General features: G+C 39.5%; 1 protein-coding gene across 9 annotated transcripts in view; it reads right to left on the bottom strand.

Annotated features, from left to right (window-relative positions):
* The window catches only part of XRCC4 (X-ray repair cross complementing 4), a 297844-nt gene that overhangs the window by 234228 nt on the left and 44535 nt on the right, over positions 1-19081 (bottom strand). For 6 of the 9 annotated variants that reach the window (XM_073344408.2, XM_073344405.1, XM_073344409.2 and 3 more), the window contains exons 2-3: positions 17276-17425; positions 7118-7305 (exon numbers count right to left, since the gene is read on the bottom strand). In XM_073344408.2, coding sequence (XP_073200509.1) covers positions 7118-7305; positions 17276-17414 — 327 coding nt within the window. In that variant the 5' untranslated portion in view covers positions 17415-17425. The remainder of the gene's footprint in view (positions 1-7117; positions 7306-17275; positions 17426-19081) is intronic. The other 3 variants (XM_073344413.2, XM_073344412.2, XM_078852793.1) reach the window with 2 other exon arrangements.

Genomic DNA, 19081 nt, shown 5'->3' with positions numbered 1-19081 from the left:
ATATTTTACTGTTCTTAATGTATATTTAAAAGTGCTATGCTTTTCTAATAATAGATCCATTTCACATCCATGGAAAGACTTATCTAGAAATTACAATCACTAAAGATATTGTACAGTTTGAGCATATCAGGTGTAATCAGTGTTCAGAATTTTTTTTTCCTACTCTAGTGCAGCAGTCATGACAAGTAGGGAGTGGGTGGAGGAGAATTTATTAATGCCAACCTTTTATAAAATGCTTTTCCTTTTTGCTGTGCAACCTCACCTTTTTCAAAAACGTATTTTATTGGTATTTAAAATCTCCTTCATGAAAGCAAAAATATATTACATGACAACAGTTAAAAAAAGAAAATGTCACCCTCTGTGAAATAATAAGTTTTGTGTTTTTTGTGTGCCTTCAAATACAGCAAAAAGGACTCTTAAAACTTCAAAACCAAACGAAAATAAAGCTTTTATGATTCAGGTCTGGAAAGATGACTTACACTTATATTCACATCATGCAGGACTACTTTAAACTTCATAAAGTAAGTGTTGGGGAGCGGAGGGGGGAGGAAAGAATCCTGTATTACACAGAAGTCTTTCAGCAGGCAAGCAACATCTATGTTTGTCTCAGGCACAGTACAGTAGTAAAATATTCCTAAACCAGATGTCTTGGAAAAAATAATTCAGATACGTTCTCTTATACTCAGAAGTATGTAGTTAAGAGTAATATAAAGTAAATTACCTTTACCAGTTCATCTTACCAGTTCATACTTACCAGTTCATCTTCTTGTCTTTGTGCAAGATTTCTTCTTTTCCCTTTCCATTTTTAATTAATTAGTTAAATTGCCTGGGAAACTATCTGAACTCTGAATGACCTTTGTTACCCAAACAATGTATCTTCAACCATTAGAGCTAAGCACCTATTCAAACCTTGGACCAAGACTTCAACATTTGGGAAACTTTTAGAACCATACCAATTCTGCTTAATTCACTCAACACATTATGATAAGTTATATTTCATGCACATATGTCAAGGTACTTTAACCATAATGAAATTACAATGATCTCAGATTCCCTGCACTATATTTTAGAACCCACTGTAGAAATGTTGTCATAGAAAACTAGAGAGACAAATAATAGCATTTCTTTCATCAGCCCAATTAGTAATGGAGTTTTGTACCTAGTGCTGAAACTTCTTAGGCTAACATCTTGCCTATTTACTAATTTTCCTAATAAGCAAGGAACAAATATAATACCTGCCACATTATTGTAAAAAAGTTTGCTAGCCCTCCAATGTTGTTTATCAAAGGCTATTTAATCAATTTAATTGCCAGTTTCAAAAAGAGAATCTTGCAGGAATTCCATTATTTATCATATGTGGAGTTACTAGCTAAAGTACTTGAAAAGATTTACTTGCAAGTGGTCACCTACTTAGATCAAGCGCTAAATCACTGACTCTGTGATGATGTTTGTTTAGGTGGCAGCAGTTTAGCTGGCCAAGTCTCAATGGCTCCTTACTGAGCTCTGTGTGTGTGGCCCATTTTGCATTGCAGCTGGCTTGACACACAAGTCCCACTGTATACCAAACGTATTGTTATTTTAATGTGACTCTTAACAGTCGCCTTTGCCCTTACCACCCTAAAAACAGCTCCTAAGGGCAGTGTGTTCAATACCCTGTGGCAAACCACCTGTCATAAAGAAAATAAATTGTATAAATTTAAATTAACTGGCACAATTATCAGGCTGAGATGCAGCTAAGACAAATATTTCCAATATTTTGAGACAAACACATCTTCTTTGATCACTGTTTCAAAAGACTAACAACAAAGAACATAGAAATAGTTCCGTATGACAGACCTTTTTAAAGTTTTTCCTTTTGTCTAAATAAATTATATTCCTTATTTAGAAAACTGCTTTCAATCATCATCATGCTACTATGAAATTGTAACACAAATGTGTCTATATTAGAAGTAAAAAGAAAAGGCGCACTTGTGGCACCTTAGAGACTAACCAATTTATTTGAGCATAAGCTTTCGTGAGCTACAGCTCACTTCGTTGCATCTGATGAAGTGAGCTGTAGCTCACGAAAGCTTATGCTCAAATAAATTGGTTAGTCTCTAAGGTGCCACAAGTACTCCTTTTCTTTTTGCGAATATAGACTAACACGGCCGTTACTCTGAAACCTATATTAGAAGTGTTTCCTAAGACTGAGAAATGAAATATTTGGGACAACGGGAAGCTTTCCCCCCCTGCATATAAAAATTTAGGATATAAGTGGCACAGCCCCTACTAAGGAAACCTTCTACCTTACAATGAAGAGGCAGGGTCAAGGCAAACCCACTGCCCCCAATCCCTCCACGTTGCCTGCAGTAGGAGGCTAAGCCATACCGCAGAAAGGGATGTCACACTGGGTTTACTGTACGGGAGCAGAATACTTTCCTGCACTCCCTCTGGGTTGATTTGGCTCCCTCACAGTCTTCAAGGGAGGGCTGTACCTAAATAGTGTCATTGAACCCTTAGTGATTTGGCATAAAAGTTGAAAAGTGTAACATTTCTAATGATCTTCTGACAAATTAATTGTTTTAAAAATTAACCTCTGTCCAGAAATGAATGTAATTTAAGTTTACTCCCATATACAAATCAAGGACCAGGTGGGATTATTCTTCCCTATCAGTTAGAAAATGCAAACCAAGCTGATCTAAAACAGCTTGTTTTTAACTTCCCCTTGGCCAGAGGATGTTTACAATTCTGATTGATTTTTTTTTTTTTGTAGACGTGGAGACTCATCTGTCAGATTTACCACTGTCAAACATTCCATCTAGACACCAAAAGGCAACATGAGCCCTGAACAAACAACCTAGGGCATCTAAAAGGGAAGGGCAATCCTATTTTCATGCAGTGACTTGTAAAACCTATTTTATCCTTTCCACCACTTTCCAGACTTCTAAGTGCGGTTTTAGGATGTGGATATTACTTCCCTAGAAAAGTTTAGGATGATCAATGTACTGCTCTCTGGATGACTTTTATCAAAGATGTTCTACCTACGCAACGAGAGCATCAGACTTTTGAGATGGAAAACGCCTATTAGGTCAGCCAGTGTACCCCACTACCAATGCAGGATTGTTTACTAAAGTGTATTTTCAATTGCTTTGTCCAGTCAAGTTTTAAATGACTCAAGGAATGGAGTTACCACCATTTCCCTCGGCAAAACACACATTTCCACAATTAAACAGATTTCACTATTAGAAAATGTTTACTGATAATGAGCCTATATTTTCCTTTTCTTAAGTTGATCCCATTATTTCTGCATGTACTTCTCCGGACCATTCTACACCAGTCATGCTTTGGCATATGATACATTTGAGTTAATTATATTAACCAGGGTTTCCTTAGTAAGATTCAAAAGGTAAATATTGCCATTAAAATACTTCAGAACACACTCTTAGGAATCTGAAATTTTGCTTTTGGCTATAGAATCCACATGCTTTCAAGTTTGGGTTTTTATTAAATCACTACTCTGAACCACCACTCCAATAGTACATGAGAATGCATTCTTTCTGCTCTAGTGGCATTATGCTACTCTCACAGTAGTCAACAACAAAACTCCCACTGATGTCACTGGGCATAGCACTGGGCACCAAATGTACAAACTTTCAAACAGACCACCACAGAAACTCTTGAAAACAAATAATAGCATTTTAAGGTTTCCAAACTCCTTTAAATCTATGAATATTCACAAACAGAAACCACCCCTAACAACTAGAAACCATGTTGGTACTGAAACTAACATTTAATTCACAGTTAAAGCAGTCAGAATATGTTCAACAGTTTTAGAAAATACACCTGCATCATTTTAAAAGTCAACATTCAGTTCTTTTGCCATTGAAAGTGTGTTTTCCCTGTCCCTTACGGGTGTGTGTGTGTGTGTGGGGGGGGTGAACAAGACCCAAGTGAGTGGCTTATATTATTTATGATAATTAAGACAGTTCACTGAGGACCCAATTCTGCATGCAATGAGACTTCTCATGTACATAATGCTAGTCAAGTGAATAAATTTTTACAGAATTGGGGCTTAAGGGCTTGTCGATTTAGATTGCAAGCTCTTTGAGGAAGGGAGAGTCTTTTGTTCTGTAGTTGTACAGCACCTAGCACAGTGGGGTCAATCCAAGGTGCTACAGTAATACAAATAAATAATATTATACAGAAAAAAATAGGGAATAAGATATGCCAAAAAGTCACTTAAATGCTACATAAGGGTGTCCACAGGGGTAGTTCTACTGACATAGCTATAGCAGTACAATTATAACTCTATAGTTCTGCTGGCCAATTTCCCTGGGTGGGCAAGCCCTTAGATCAATAAAGCAAAATAACAATTAGAAAGCAATCAGAGTACTATCATCATCATCTCCTGTTAATTCAAAAATGTCATTCTATTTCTGAAGAAAGTCAATGGAGACACTTCAATAATCAGAAATACACACAAAAATTTAAAAGCATGGATTTTTCTGAGTAATGACAGAGACGGAAGGGTTAAATAAAAAAAGTGAATGTTGATAATTTAAAAAGCATTCTTGGAAAAACACCTCATTCTGATGAGCACCATCCATGCCTCTATTGCTTACTGTATAAACAAAGAAAGTCATCTCTCTGTGGTCACAAGCAACACACAGCATGAAAGAATGAAAGCAGAAAAGTAAAACAAACACTGTAACAATATTATTAGTGCCTTAATTAACTGCTATTTTAACCAAGTTGTCACTCTTCCTGTTTGTGCCCACAATTGATTTCATTTGGGCTATACTGATGTTAGAAAAATATATATCCAAGTTCTGAGCAAGTTTTCATGAAACAATGGTAAAAGCACCTGAGCCCCGTCTACAATAGTAAAAAGAAAAGGAGTACTTGTGGCACCTTAGAGACTAACAAATTTATTAGAGCATAAGCTTCCGTGAGCTACAGCTCACTTCACCGGATGCGTAGCTCATGAAAGCTTATGCTCCAATAAATTTGTTAGTCTCTAAGGTGCCACAAGTACTCCTTTTCTTTTTGAGAATACAAACTAACACGGCTGCTACTCTGAAACCTGTCAGTCTACAATAGTATTTACACTACTTGCCGAAAGGCTGCACCTTCAATGTAGATAGAATAGATACTAATTTTCCTAGTGTACGCAAGGTATGTTAGACATGTAGGCGTGACCAAAACTTGTATTTGCATGAGCAAACTAGGTACCTGTGTACCTAAGCAGCCATTTTATACCACTTAAAAACTGTATTCTGTCTAGTAACTCATATTTGTACGTAAGACATACAACTGAGATGACTAGCATGGTTGTTTTTAATTTGTGCTAAAGTAATACTCTCCGTGTAGTCACATCTTCCAAAAACAAAGGAAAAAATAAACATTTCTGGCCTGTATGTTGAAGCTGATGGATTTAGCTGAACACTGCTTTTCAGCATTTTCAATTTAATGAAAAAATCTGAGTAATCTTGCTCCTATTTAATGCTTTAGGATAGGGCTTTCAAAGCACTCAGCATCGGCTTAATTCTGGTTCCCCTGTAAGTCAATGGGAGTTAAGCCAAGAAAATCCCACCATAATTTATAGCGAAAAAAAGATGCAAGTACCAACTCCTTTTTCCAAGTTTGTGTAACAAAGCAATCGTTACCACACTTCTCTAGGAAATTAAAGCAAATTTGACAGCCAAGCACCAAAGGAAAAACATCTTAATGTTTAGGCATGTTTCTGTAATGATTTTGCTACTCATCAAATCGTAAAACTGCATTGAATTAATAAAAGTAATCCTATAATTGTTCTCAGTAATTTACTGGATTTTTCTCAAATGGTGATGATTGATTACATAATGGGGAGTGGGCGTTTTAGAAGCAGTGGATTTACACAAAGCATACTATGTAGCATTATAATTACTGGAACTCATCACTTCCTTTAATTGAACCTATATTTTAAAATAAAAACAGCCATGCCAAAACTTCTCTCTTTTGCTGGAAGGAATACATTTAACTAAAGAACTATGAAATACTTTTATTACACACCAAAGAACTGATCTCCCCAAAAGTGAAAATGATGAGAAAGATTTCAATATATACAGTAGAACCTTCAAATTACAAACACCTTGGGAATGGAGGTTGTTCGTAACTCTGAAATATTCGTAACTTTGAACAAAATGTTATGGATGTTCTTTGAAAAATTCACAACTGAACACTGACTTCATACAGCTTTGAAACTTTACTATGCAGAAGAAATATGCTGATTTCTTTTTATTTTTTTAGTAGTTTACATTTAACACAGTACTGTACAGTATTTGCTTTTTTTCCCTCCTCTGCTGCTGCCTGATTGCATACTTCTGGTTTCAAATGAGGTGTGTGGTTGACTGGTCAGTTCTTAACTCCGGTGTTCATAACTCTGAGGTTCTACCGTATAGCAGATGTACATACACAATCTTTTTAGAGGGAATAAAGATATATAAATACACATTTCACAGTAATTACAATATTGAGACACAGCAATAAGTTCCAAACACTTACTACCACAGGGGTGGGTACCATAGAAAAAAGAATGTAATCCTCAACCTCTCCTTATGTGAAAATAAATAAAGCATACGTATTGTTTCAGTACGAGACCGAACTGCAACAGCAATCTGAACCGATCCTGTGCTTATGGAAAACATACAATTACTAAACTTTTAGAACAAGTTATTAGAGGAACACACAAAGGAAACAGTAATCAAATTAACAAAATAGGGTTTTGATCCTACAGCTGTTACATACTCAAGACTCAAATTGCAGCCAATGGGACTTCCAAGAAGGGAGAGGCGACCATATCAGCCTCAAGGCCCCAGTCCTTTTCCAAAAAGAATTTTAAAAGGTCCTGGAAACGATTCTGTTTTTCGTAAGTTTTGTGAAAACTTATTTTTACAAAATCTTAATATTTTGGGCCATACTGGAGTTGACAGTATCTATTTAACTCAAGGTTTTTGTTACAACTTATAAAAAGTACTGGCCATGTTTTTAAAAAGAGAAATTTATTAAACTGAGGGATGTGCTCAGCAAAAGGCCCTTTTTCATATGTATTGCACCAGATATAACTTTTTACAACATGTAGTGTTACAGAAATACTTACGGAAACATCTTTCAGATTTTTTTCATATGAGAAATCACAGCTTTCCACATTTTCTTCATGTTTAGAAACATCAAAGTTGTACATATTGGCTGGGCCTGCTCCCAATAGTGCTTTCCTCAGTTCTTTAACATACTTCTCTCTTTCCATTTCCATGTCATCGGCCTCCTTAGAAATCTCAGCTTCAGCCACTGGGGAGGGAGGAGGAAATTGGAGAAGTCTAAAAAAAAATACACTTTAATTCTGGAAATATATACTAATATTAAAGGAAGGTTACTAAAAACTATTTAAAAAGGTAAATCTAAATTACTATTTTTAACTAAAACTAAACTAAACTTAACTAAAACACATCTCTGAATGTGGTTTATTACCACTTTATCCCAACACTTTTGCTTAGCCAGAGTAATGATAGATTAACTTCTCAACAACAAAAGAGAGCTCTGAATAACTTTGTATGTTGTCTTGTATCTCACAATTTTCCTTGGGGGGTTTCTTCCAAACTCCTAAGAGATAGTGGCCTTCGCTACACTTATTTCCTACCCTCACAAGTTACTTATTACCTTCTCCAAGTTTAAAGACCACCCTACCCTCTGGTTATTCCCCTCTTCTGTCTTCAAAATCCATTGCAGGCTGCAATTGACTCTCTATTGGACTCCAGCACTTCCCACAGTGAATTCTCTCACACCCTTGAGCTTTAACCATCCCCAGTTTCATTCCATGCTAAAATGTGACAGAAAGGATTACGGAGGTATTGAACATGATGCGCCTCGTGTGAGATTTCAGGCACAAATGTTTTGGGTTTTTAAAAATATTGCAAATAATTATTGTAAATCTCATTGCTATGTGAGTGTAACTGACTCTCCATAATGGGAAGCTCTCCCCAGAGTCCTGCTGCCAGCAGAGAAGGAATATGCACAGACCTCTGCTCCAATTGTCATGAAGTTATTACGGGTATTCAGAATTTTTCTTGAAACAAAAATCTATGTATGTGGCTGTTTAGAAACAATAAAGCTTTCCTTAAATGATTCACATCATCTCTGTCCTCATAAAATATGCATCTGTTTTCTCTTAGTTTTCCATTTCTCACTTGTTAGCATCTCCCTTCAGCATCAGTAATAGTGGGATCCAAGCCTCTTTGCAGTTCATATGAAAATAATTCAGATTTTATAAAATTCTATTCAAAAATGTTTTGCAGACTAATTTAATCACATATTAATAGTCTGATTTGAGTTCTAATAGTCTAATTTTTATTGGAGTGCAAGATCTATTGTTGAGCCAGATTTCACTGTACTCTATTGTATGAGAATGTATAAGGACTCAAATGGAAGAGAAAAAAAATGCACTACACTTTTTTTAAAAAGTATTCCACCTGGGTCAGATCTAGCCTTATTCTATAGGCTATCAATGCTCTATGCTCTTTATTGGGTTCATAAGTGTTTCACTTTCCAGTTATAGCACCAATCTTCTGCAGAACATGATAGATAGTCATTTTTCTCTATTTGGGACTGAAGGACTACCCAACATTTGAGCCAGTGAGGGGGAAGAGAAGAGCCATAACTTGTGTCAGACTGAAATAAGCTCTTAACAGCGAAGTGAACTCCCAACTGAAAAATGTCTCACATAGTACTTTAGTTAGCTGTATTTCTTCTTTTCACAAATCTCGTCTTGACGACTGTTTCACCTCAAGAGATACACTTGCATACATATCCTGATCATGCAGATGAAAACAGAAGAGCTTTCCAAGCAAGGAAACCATGTTGTAATTGCCTCATTCGTCTCTTATTTATATTATTGACAGCGTAGGTAATCTGGTATTGCAATGGAAGCAGACTACTCGTCAAATCATCAGTCATCCAAATGTATAACAGTGGGGTGAATGGGCAATTATTTGCTACACACAGAGGTAGACATATCTTCTCCCACAATTATTTTTAAGCAGTTTTGCGCATCATCTTTTTTTTTAATCAGCATTGATAAACATGAGATCACATCCTTCACAGCTAGTTTCAGTATTTTCTCTGTGGCTTTTTTAAATGCACACACATACACACACAAACTCCCTTGTAAAGGTGGTAAATATACCTATTCATGCACTTTGACAGACTATAGAAAATATGTGAACACTATACATTTTTAAAAATTTTAAATCACACAATGGATCATGTTTTCAGACAGAAAGTAGTAATGCATTTGCACAGGTATGAATGCACTAATCAGTGATTTGCATACAAAAAAACTAGATAGGGACCTATTTGCCAGATGTGCAAATCAGTCATTTTTGCATGCATATGCATTTGTTCGTGAATATTTGCACAAATAAAGCAATGACCAATTTCTGACTGAAAATCAGATGCAAAAATATTTGCAAAAGCTTTAAAAAAATTATTAAACCCAAGATGACTAATAACAGTAATGTGTTTCTTTCTTTTGGAATTGTAATGGGTTAACTCCATGAGCTACAGAAGCTACTATCTGTTTAAACAGAGTAAATTTGTAAATTCTGCTTGGACACAGGAAAAGAAAGATAAAACACATCAAAGTTCAGAGACAGCAGAGGAGGGACTGCCTAGGTTCTGTTTTGCTCAGTATGTCCTGAACAAAACATAATTGAGGAATTACAGAATTTTAAACTTTTAGTAAGGTCCAAGTAATAACGCAAGGACCTTTCAACACTAAGCTTATAGAAGGAACCTCACTGGGATGATCATGTGGGAATGGGGAATAGTTGATATCATGGTAGTCTCAATAAGGTGGAGTTTGCCCACCATTTTAGGAAAACTTCTAATATAAGTCTATAGCACCATTTTATGCTCGTAAAATCTGGTATAAGGCAGGTCAGCCATTAAAGCCGAAATCCATGCTGCAATCTGAGGGACACACAAAAATAGTGGAAGGATGGGGAACCAGGACTGAGACTGTATTAGTGCTACAGCTGCACTGAATGGGACATAAAAGTAGTGGGGAAGAGGGAAAGGAAACACATCATCCTTATTCCCTCTGGTGGTTGCACCTGTGACATGAAGCTAACTCTTTTTACCGGCTGAAGTCCCCTGCACAAGGGAAAGTTATCTGTTCTTTATGAAGCTTGAACTCACAGGTATACAATTGGTCAAAAATACCCTTCATCAGGCTATCCTGGATCATATTAAATATCCTTTAGTACCATGGGTCTTCCAATAAGTGTTTCAAATGTGTTACGTCCTACATGAACCTGACAGCAAGGGGCTACAGAGACATTGGTCTATCTTTGACCGGTTCATAAAATAAAATAGCTACCAAATAAACAGGGATGGAATTAGTCTCAAGTAAAACAAATAAGAAGGTAGCCAAACAATGCTTGTGGAGGCATTTAAAGAGCTCTTTTGTGGGTCTTCTGGTATCACACTACTCACCTTAGCATGACAGGAGATCCCTTCTCTCTTACACTGGAGAAACAAGACTCAAAACTGAGAATCCTTAAGTGATGGTATCTTTAAAGAATTCCATACAGATATTATATATACCATCTTTACTTACAGTCAAGGACAAGGGCAGACTATAGTATTTTATTAGCATTGCAGCACTACAGGAAACAGATACTACAATGGTGAGTACTATAGGTATGTCTATAAATATGCAAAGCAATGCTGTGAAGCATGTATGGCAAAGAACTGGGAGTAAAATAAAAAGTTAAACTTTTTAATTCAGTTTTGGTGAATTGAAAAAGGAAGACAAGCTTAGATTTTCTAGATATGAAAAAAGCAAAAAGGAAAGAAAACAGAATGAAACAGGATAGAGCTCAATATCCCTACAGATTTTAAGGCACAATAAAATAAATTTGATTAATCAAAATTCCTGTGATGGATATTGTGTTCTGTTGCCTATTACAGCACAATTAACAGCTAATAAGACATGATGAAGTTGACTAGGTTTTTCACTGAACCTCTTAGCTGAGCTAAATTAAAATAATATACACTGTTGTAAAAGTGACAAGATCTGTATTTGTACCTCAGCATACAAGACCTTCTGGCAACACAATTTTTTTTGTTTTACTTGGCCTATGTTTTTTGCAACAGCAACAAAATTCAATTTTTTTGTTTGTTTTACAACCTATTGATAGAGACATTAATGTACAGAAAAAGACACATCATAGTGCCATATACAAAGTTGAATAAAAAAGTCCTTTGTGTGCCAGAGTACATTTGAGAGACAGAGACCGAAACAAACATGCTGGGAAAGAAGGGGGGAAAAATCCTTCTCCCAATTCAGGGGAAGAAATTGGTGCAACTGCACAGGTGGGCATAGCCAGTGCAACCCAGTACCCATAGCGATAGTCCAGTGGATCCACGCAGTACACTGGATATGCCTCCAATACTGTCCTGTCTTGCCTGCAAACCACCCACCTCCATGTTCCATTCAAGACCTAAAGGAACCAAAATACATACAAATGGCTTTGTATCCCGGATAATGAATTGCAAGTGTTTTTTCCAGATTTTTTAAAGGCATGTTTTAACCACATTGAGAACATAATTATAAGGTCACTAGGAACTAGGAAACATTTTAACAGTTACTTTTTTCCCAAAAAAGGTTTTGTACGATGTAAACACCATTTCTAATGTTCATAGTAGCAACTGCTACAGTTAGTTTATATATGAAATTCTGTTATAACCCTCTTTTTCAACTGTTCTACATTTTTTTCAAAATCCTGTTTTATATTAAGGTAGCAGTCACAATATGCTAGGCATTATACACACTAAGGCCCAATCCTACAATGACTAACTTTGCACATGTGAGTAGTCCTACTGAAGTCAATGGAACTACTCATGCATTACATGAAGCACATGTGTAAATTTTTGTAGGATCAGGGATATATAGCAATACAGTCTTCACCCCACGAAGCTCAAAATTAAATACAAATGGCAAGCAAAGGATATGGGGAAAGGGATAATATTTACAATCCAAAATTGTTTTTTAGTTTTAAATTGTACGCAACAGCCCACAACCTAGCCATTATTAGCTAGCTGCTTTCTTATAGATATTGCAGTGGAAGTGGGTCTTGATGACGAATTTAAAGGAGGAAAAGGTAGTGGCCTCACATGTTTGTTCAGGATGGACAAGAGACAGTATGGAAGAAGGTCTGGACATGTCTCTGGGCACATCAAAAACAGGAGCCGAGTGCTTGTCACCATTGGCAGAGTGTTCGGGGGAGTGATGCCACAAGAGACAAGCAGGATAAGCAGAGAGGGGCAAGAAAGAAAAAATAGGTAAAGAAATTTTGTTTTCAACTTTAAAGTGGCTATTTAAAATAATGATTTGAAGATTGAGGAAACAAGTTACCGTATTATTGAAGAATAAGTCAACACCAAGAACATAAAATCATTATTTGTGGGCTATAATAAAGGGATCAAGGGGATTTTCTTTTTGTAGGTGTTTGAGTACGTATGTCAAACATGCTAGATTTGTATGTCAGAGCTATAAAAGCAACAGGAAATCAAAGTTTTTTCAGAGAAACATAAGTTATAAATGGAAAGTCTCTATAGATCAGTGGTTCTCAAACTTATTTGATTGTGCCCCTCTTTTTTGTGTCTGTAGTTGCTTATTCCCCGCCTGCCCCCAAATACATATACCACTGCCCAGCTCCGAAGGCAGAGTGAAGAGCAGCAGCTGGTAGTGGGCATCCAGCTCTGAAGGCAGCACCGTATCATCAGCAGCGCAGCAGTAAGGATGGCAATGTGAAATATTTGTCAAGTCTTCTATGAAAAGTGGTATTAACGCCCCATTGCCACCCTTACTTCTGCGCTGCTGCTGCTGCTGCCAACCCAGGGCTGACAGCTGGAGTCCCGCCGCTGCCTCCCAGCAGTGCCGGATTTACAATGGCGCCAGTGGTGCCATGGAGCCGAGCCCATGCTCAGAAGGGGCCCTGTCCTGCTCTGTGCCGCGATCTCGCCAACCCCTGCCTTCCAGTCGGCTGAAGGCTCCTCTTCACATCCTGACCTCACCCTCTGGCTTCTCGCTGCCTCTTGGATAGACCCCAGTGCACCTCCGGCTCTGGACAGTCTCTGCTTCCTGCCACCTGAGGGGCCCCACCTGTCTCCCTGGAGCTGAGCCACCCAGGACTGGTGCAGAACCCTGGCCAGCTCAGTCAGTTTTTTGGGGGGTGCAGTGTGGAGCGCTTGGCTGGGCCCCTCCAGGCAAGTGGGTCCTGAGAGAGCCCGGCCGGGGCAGGTGCTGGCCTGGCTGATCGCACCACTCCCGAGGGGCCGGAGCAATTCCCCGCCCTGGGACTAGCCCTGGCTGCGCTGCCAGCTCAGCCTGGTAGACAGCTGCCCCCCAGCAGGGCTGCTGAGTGCGGCCGGGTGGCAGACCTTGGGGGAGTGGGTCTCTGGAGGGCCTGGGCAGGAGGGTGCTGGGCTGTGAGGGGCCAGGAAAGATGTGTGGTGGGGCACTAGGGAGTGGGGGTTCTGTGTAGGGTACTGGGCAGTTGTCGTAGGGCTGTGGGCATGTAAGCGCTGGGCAGTGGTGGTGGTATGCAGGGCACTGTGCATTTGTGGCAGGGTCGGGGGGGTGCTGGGCACAGCAGGTCTGGGGGGGCTCTGGCCATAGGGAATTGGAGGGGCAGTGTTCCGGTGTTGGAGGATGTGTGGCGCAGCATGGGGCAGACCATTGTGCATCTGGCAACTGCCAGTTTGTAAATAGTGCCCTCGCACTGGGCTGGGCAGAGCGGGACCGCTTCTGCCATGCCATTGCCCCTGGAAGGCCCCTCACTCCGGGGACTGACCCCCCGACGCCATGCTCCATTGCCCCTATAGGGGCCCAAAAATATGTTTGGCACTGGGCCCACAAAAGATTAATCCGGCCCTGCCTCCCAGTGGTGGATTGGGAAGGGTGAGAGATGTAGAGTCTGGGCAGCAGGGCTTTCTGGCTGTTAGCCCCAGGGTGGCGGGGCTCCGGCTGTCCCCTTTATCCCATCCCCCCAACTCCTGGGTATGCACATTTTTCTGAACAAGCCCCAGCCATCCAGGACTGACAACCAGAGCTCTCTTAAAAAAAAAAAAAAAAAAAAATACACACAGTTCGCAGCTGGGAGGCCCACCCCCTAGTTTGAGAACCACTGATATAGATCCTTTTGTCCGCCTTCAAAAGTCAATACAATATTGGGTCATACAGTACATTTTGTAGGACTTTTGTCAAGTTTTTCTATGGTTTTACATTTCTTAAACAGTGAGGCTTCCACCACTTTTCATCATCACACTAGATCCATAAGAACTAGAAAAGACAAATCCTTCAGCAACTCTTACTCATTTCCTGACCTGGTTTGCCATGCACAATATCCCACAACATGAGAAACTGAAGGGATTTCCCACTGTTTAACAAAACAAAACCTAACTACTGCTTTCTCCCTCAAGCAAATAGCTCCAAAACAGCTGAAATCTGAAACTTCAAAGTTGAGATGTGAAAAGCTTGAATATGCTTCACTCACTTTGAAAAATGGTCTTAAAAAGTTATGAATTTCTGAAAATGAAGGACTAAGTACATGTAGTAGAAAAATCTTACGCTGTTAACTGTGCACTTAAAGAGAAAGATCGTGCACATGCACTTAACCATGCTATTTAGTTAAGGGAAGTTTCAAGCTCAACTGTTGAAGCAAAAGAACACTGAAATCTTGAGAGGTTTAAAACAAAACAAAGCGTGTTGTTGCTTGTTTCTTCAGCAAACAGCTTAGCTCTGGAATAAGAATAACACAGCCACATTCATAGCTACGCAAAACAACTCATTCTAGAGCAAAGGGATGATAAGCTCAGCTAGTGTAATCAGGTTTCAGAGTAGCAGCCGTGTTAGTCTGTATCCGTAAAAAGAAAAGGAGTACTTGTGGCACCTTAGCGACTAACCAATTTATTTGAGCATAAATAAATTGGTTAGTCTCTAAGGTGCCACAGATACTCCTTTTCTTTCTAGTGTAGTCAGTGGATCTTGTAATATGAACAAGATGAAGTTTTCTGGATTTCTCCTTGTTGTCCACTTTTTTTCCTACAACAAACCAGGAAAACTAATTGCAAAAAGCTAGCCTCAGGGCAAACAGATTGTAAAACTAGGCTGCTGTTGTAACAGAGGTAGTTCCACCTAATCCCATCCAATTGACACAACAGCACAAGGAGTTCAATTCAGCTTCCTTTCGACTTAGTGAAGGGACTAGAAAGTTAATAGGAGTCAATATGAATTGGATTGGCCTTAGGAGAGGAGGTCAAAGACCACTCCCCCCTTTGTTTTTCTGGTGCTGATGCTGTACTGTGTTTTTTTCTTCCTTTGAGATAGTGATGTCCATGATCCCATCCTTTGTGAAGTGCCTATACGACAGGTCTGTCAGATGAAAAATGTTAAATTGAAAACAAAGGGATAGAAATGATCTTCTATATTCTCTTTCTATTGTAGGGATGCTAGGTTTTACTTAGAACAACAGTAAGTGAACATAAATACAAGCGTGACTTTAAGTTGGTAGTCTCCCTTAACATAAAACAAATTTCAAAAGCCTGCAGCCAAAAATATTGAAACAATCACCAAATACCTAATTAACAACAACAAAACAAAGCAAAAATACACTGATATATTTTGGCCACCCTTGCAGGCAAGAGAAAGCTTTCACATGTAATCAGTATGCGTAACCAGGTCACAATGTTGGCAAATATTGCCTTTTTAACCTGTACAACAACTTCTAATTATGTTCAAAATATATTTGAAACATTTCATATTTCAAAAGAGGGTTTAATTAAATGAAGATAAACATTAAAATAAGCCTGGTTTCATATGTCTAGAGTATTATAATTTAGTTTGAAAAGAAGAAAAGAGTCAGAAAAATAGTATTAAAGGAGAATACTAATTAAGTATGAGTATTAACTTGTTCATGATGGAAGAGCCAAATGGACCCACAATGGAATTAAAAAGGCCAAATAAGAACAACATAAACAGATCAAAAGAAAGTCTAAATGGAACACACACAAACACTGTCCGAAACTCACTGCCACAGTACATCACCGAGTTATATAGCTTAATAAGATTTCCAAAAGGATTAACCACATAATTTGTATAGCCAAATTTTTCATAGATTTCCACTGAGTTTTGGTGCATTGGTTTTTGGGAGCCCAACTTGAGATACCTTAGATGTGATTGTCAGACAAGTTGAGCATCCACAAATCCAACTTTAGTGAATAAGAGCTGAGAGTGCTCAGCACTTCTAAAAATACAGTCCAAAGTGTTTCAAGATGGTCAGCCAAACACTGAGGCCCCCAAAACCAGTAGTCACTTTTGACAGTTTGGTTATATATAAATAACAGAAGCAAATGCAGTAATATCAGTTAGAAAAAAATGGCATGGGTATCAGTTCTAATGAATCAGGACAAAGGGTTAGGAAACACTTTTCCCGGGATATACTATCCACCTTTATGAGCTCTTCACCTGCCCATCCCCCACTGCCTCTCTCCAAGACATGTTTACTGCTAACAGAAATGCTCTTGATCAGTTAAATGATGTGCAGTTCTTCAGGAAAACACCAATATTTTCTTCTCTCACTGTGCATAAATGAGAGTAGCGTGCCCTTCTTAAGGAACGGACACCTCTCATTTGGGTTTCTGGGCAGAACAAACACAAAGCTATTTTTTTTCCTCACAGATCAACTCCAGGAAAAGCAATAATGTACATTTTATTCATTTCCTATGCCTTTCCCCTCTTATACATATATTGTGACTACTGCATTCAACTACATTTAATAACTAATAGCTTTAATAGATCATCTGAAAGGACTAACACAGATAGTTCATGAACTTTATAATTCACAGATGAAATTAGCTTGTCACATTTGTTCAAAGAGATTGAGAAGTTGCAGAGTCCTGGGGTAATATCACAGGAAATTATATTACTGTGAAAAATATATACAACTATTGCATAGCCATATGTTAAATTAATTAGTATTTGTTTTGACAGTTGAGTCTTTACATGGATTTCAAAGATAGATTTGAACAAGTCCTGTGACCATCTTTCCTTCCTGGCTAGATGGAGGGGGAATCAGGAAGCTTTCTTCTAATGTAACATGGGGTCACAGAAAAAGTCAAGAATCACTGCTCAAAAGCCAATGGAAAAGAGTGTATAATTAAAAAAAAACATCTTTTCATCTTTTGTTTTCAATATTACCTGTCCCAGTCCATGCTGACTGACCATCACTAAGTGTTATAATAAAGCCAGTGCCTAGGTCTTTTTCCCAAGTGACTTGTAGAAAATATATTGTGCTTGGCTCAGAAACTGGATAAATCCTGCTCACTTTTTTCTCCATTCTTTAGTGACCTGTTTTGGAAACAAAAGAAAGTAATCTTGTTTTTATTCCATCTCACAACAGATGAATTCCCAGTTGCCCATTGAGGGCAGCTTAAAGACCACCTTATAGCACCAGAATAGCACAAAGGAAATTTAGAAGGGGTGAGGAATTGGCCTTTAAAGTTTAAGGGCACACGAGGTTCCAGATGAGTGTTTGCCTTGGATTCGCGTCTGTGTTGCCAGGGAAGGCTTGGACATGGAGCAGTAAAAAGGATGGCAGTGGGCTAAAGGAGAAGAAACCAAAGCAAAGGAGACAAGATTAGAAAGTGCCTCCAAGAATAGGACTCAGGTCCATTTCTCTTTGGTCCAGGTTGTTCCCAGTAAAATAAAACCACAAAACTCTAGACCAACCCCAAGTTCAGTTTGGCACTTCACTGGGAAAGGTTCTTTTCTTTGGATCCAGACTTCTCCCTTATGCCCCTTTGGCCCCTCAGGTCCATTATCACCAGGCACTAGCCTAACATACCCCAAAACAAGCCACTTGCATTTGCACAGCCCAACAGATTATGGTGACCAGGTGTCCAGTTTTCAACTGGAAGACCCAGTCGAAAAGGATCCTGGTGACTCCAGTCAGCACCACTGACTGGGTCATTGACTGTCTGGTTGGTGGTCCATGCAGCAGGGCTGGCAGGCACCCTGCTAGCTTTTACGCTGCGCGAATCCCGGGAAGCAGCCGGCATGTCCCCCCTTAGGTTCCTATGTGTAGGGGCAGCCTGGGGGCTCCGCAAGCTGCCCCAGCCCCAAGCACCGCCCCCGCAACTCCCATTGGCCGGGAACTGCATCCATGGGAATTGCGGGGGCAGCACCTGCAGACGGGGCAGCGCGCAGAGCCACCTGGCCATACCTCTGCATAGGAGCAAGAGCGGGACATGCCACCACTTCTGGGAGCTGCTTGAGGTAAGCGCCACCCGGAGCCTGCACTCCTGACCCTCTCCTGGGCCCTAACCGCTTGCCCCAACCCCAGCCCTGATCCCCCTCCCGCCCTTCGAACCCCTCAGTCCCAGCCCACAGCACCCTCCTGCAACCCAAACCCCTCATCCCCAGTCCCACCCCAGAGCCACCACCCCCAGCCGGAACCCTCAATCCCCCACCCTGTGCCCCAACCCTGATCCCCCTCCTGCACTCCTCATTTCTGGCCCACCCAGGAGTCCACACCCCCAAGTGGAGCCATAACCCACTCTTGCATCCCAGCCCTGCGTCAGCCCGGTGAAAATGAGCAAGTGAGTGAGAGTGGGGAGAGCGAGCGACGGCGGGAGTGGGGAATGGAGTGAGCAGGGTGTGGGGCCTCGGAGAAGGGGTGGAGCAAGGGTGTTCAATTTTGTGCAAGTAGAAAGTTGGTAACCGTACATTAGATGCCAGAGAAATCTGCCAAAGGTAGCCATGAAATCTTGGTCACTTATACTTTAAAACCAAAGTTTTCTAAACATGGATGCAGCTAGCCAATAAAGTTTTTTGTGCCAACTTTCAGGGCCCCTCATTTTTAAGACCTATGAAATTTCCACAGAGAAAACTTGTTTAAAATAATTAAAGTTGAAAGGATCCTAAGATTTACTGCAACCAACATACAACCAAAAACATTTAAATCTTCCGACCATAAAAAGAAAAAAACATCAAGTGTCAAAAAGT

The sequence above is a fragment of the Lepidochelys kempii genome, chromosome 5, assembly GCF_965140285.1.
Source record: "Lepidochelys kempii isolate rLepKem1 chromosome 5, rLepKem1.hap1, whole genome shotgun sequence".
Taxonomy (NCBI): Eukaryota; Metazoa; Chordata; order Testudines; family Cheloniidae; genus Lepidochelys; species Lepidochelys kempii.
This window is presented reverse-complemented; position numbering and strand designations above follow the sequence as displayed.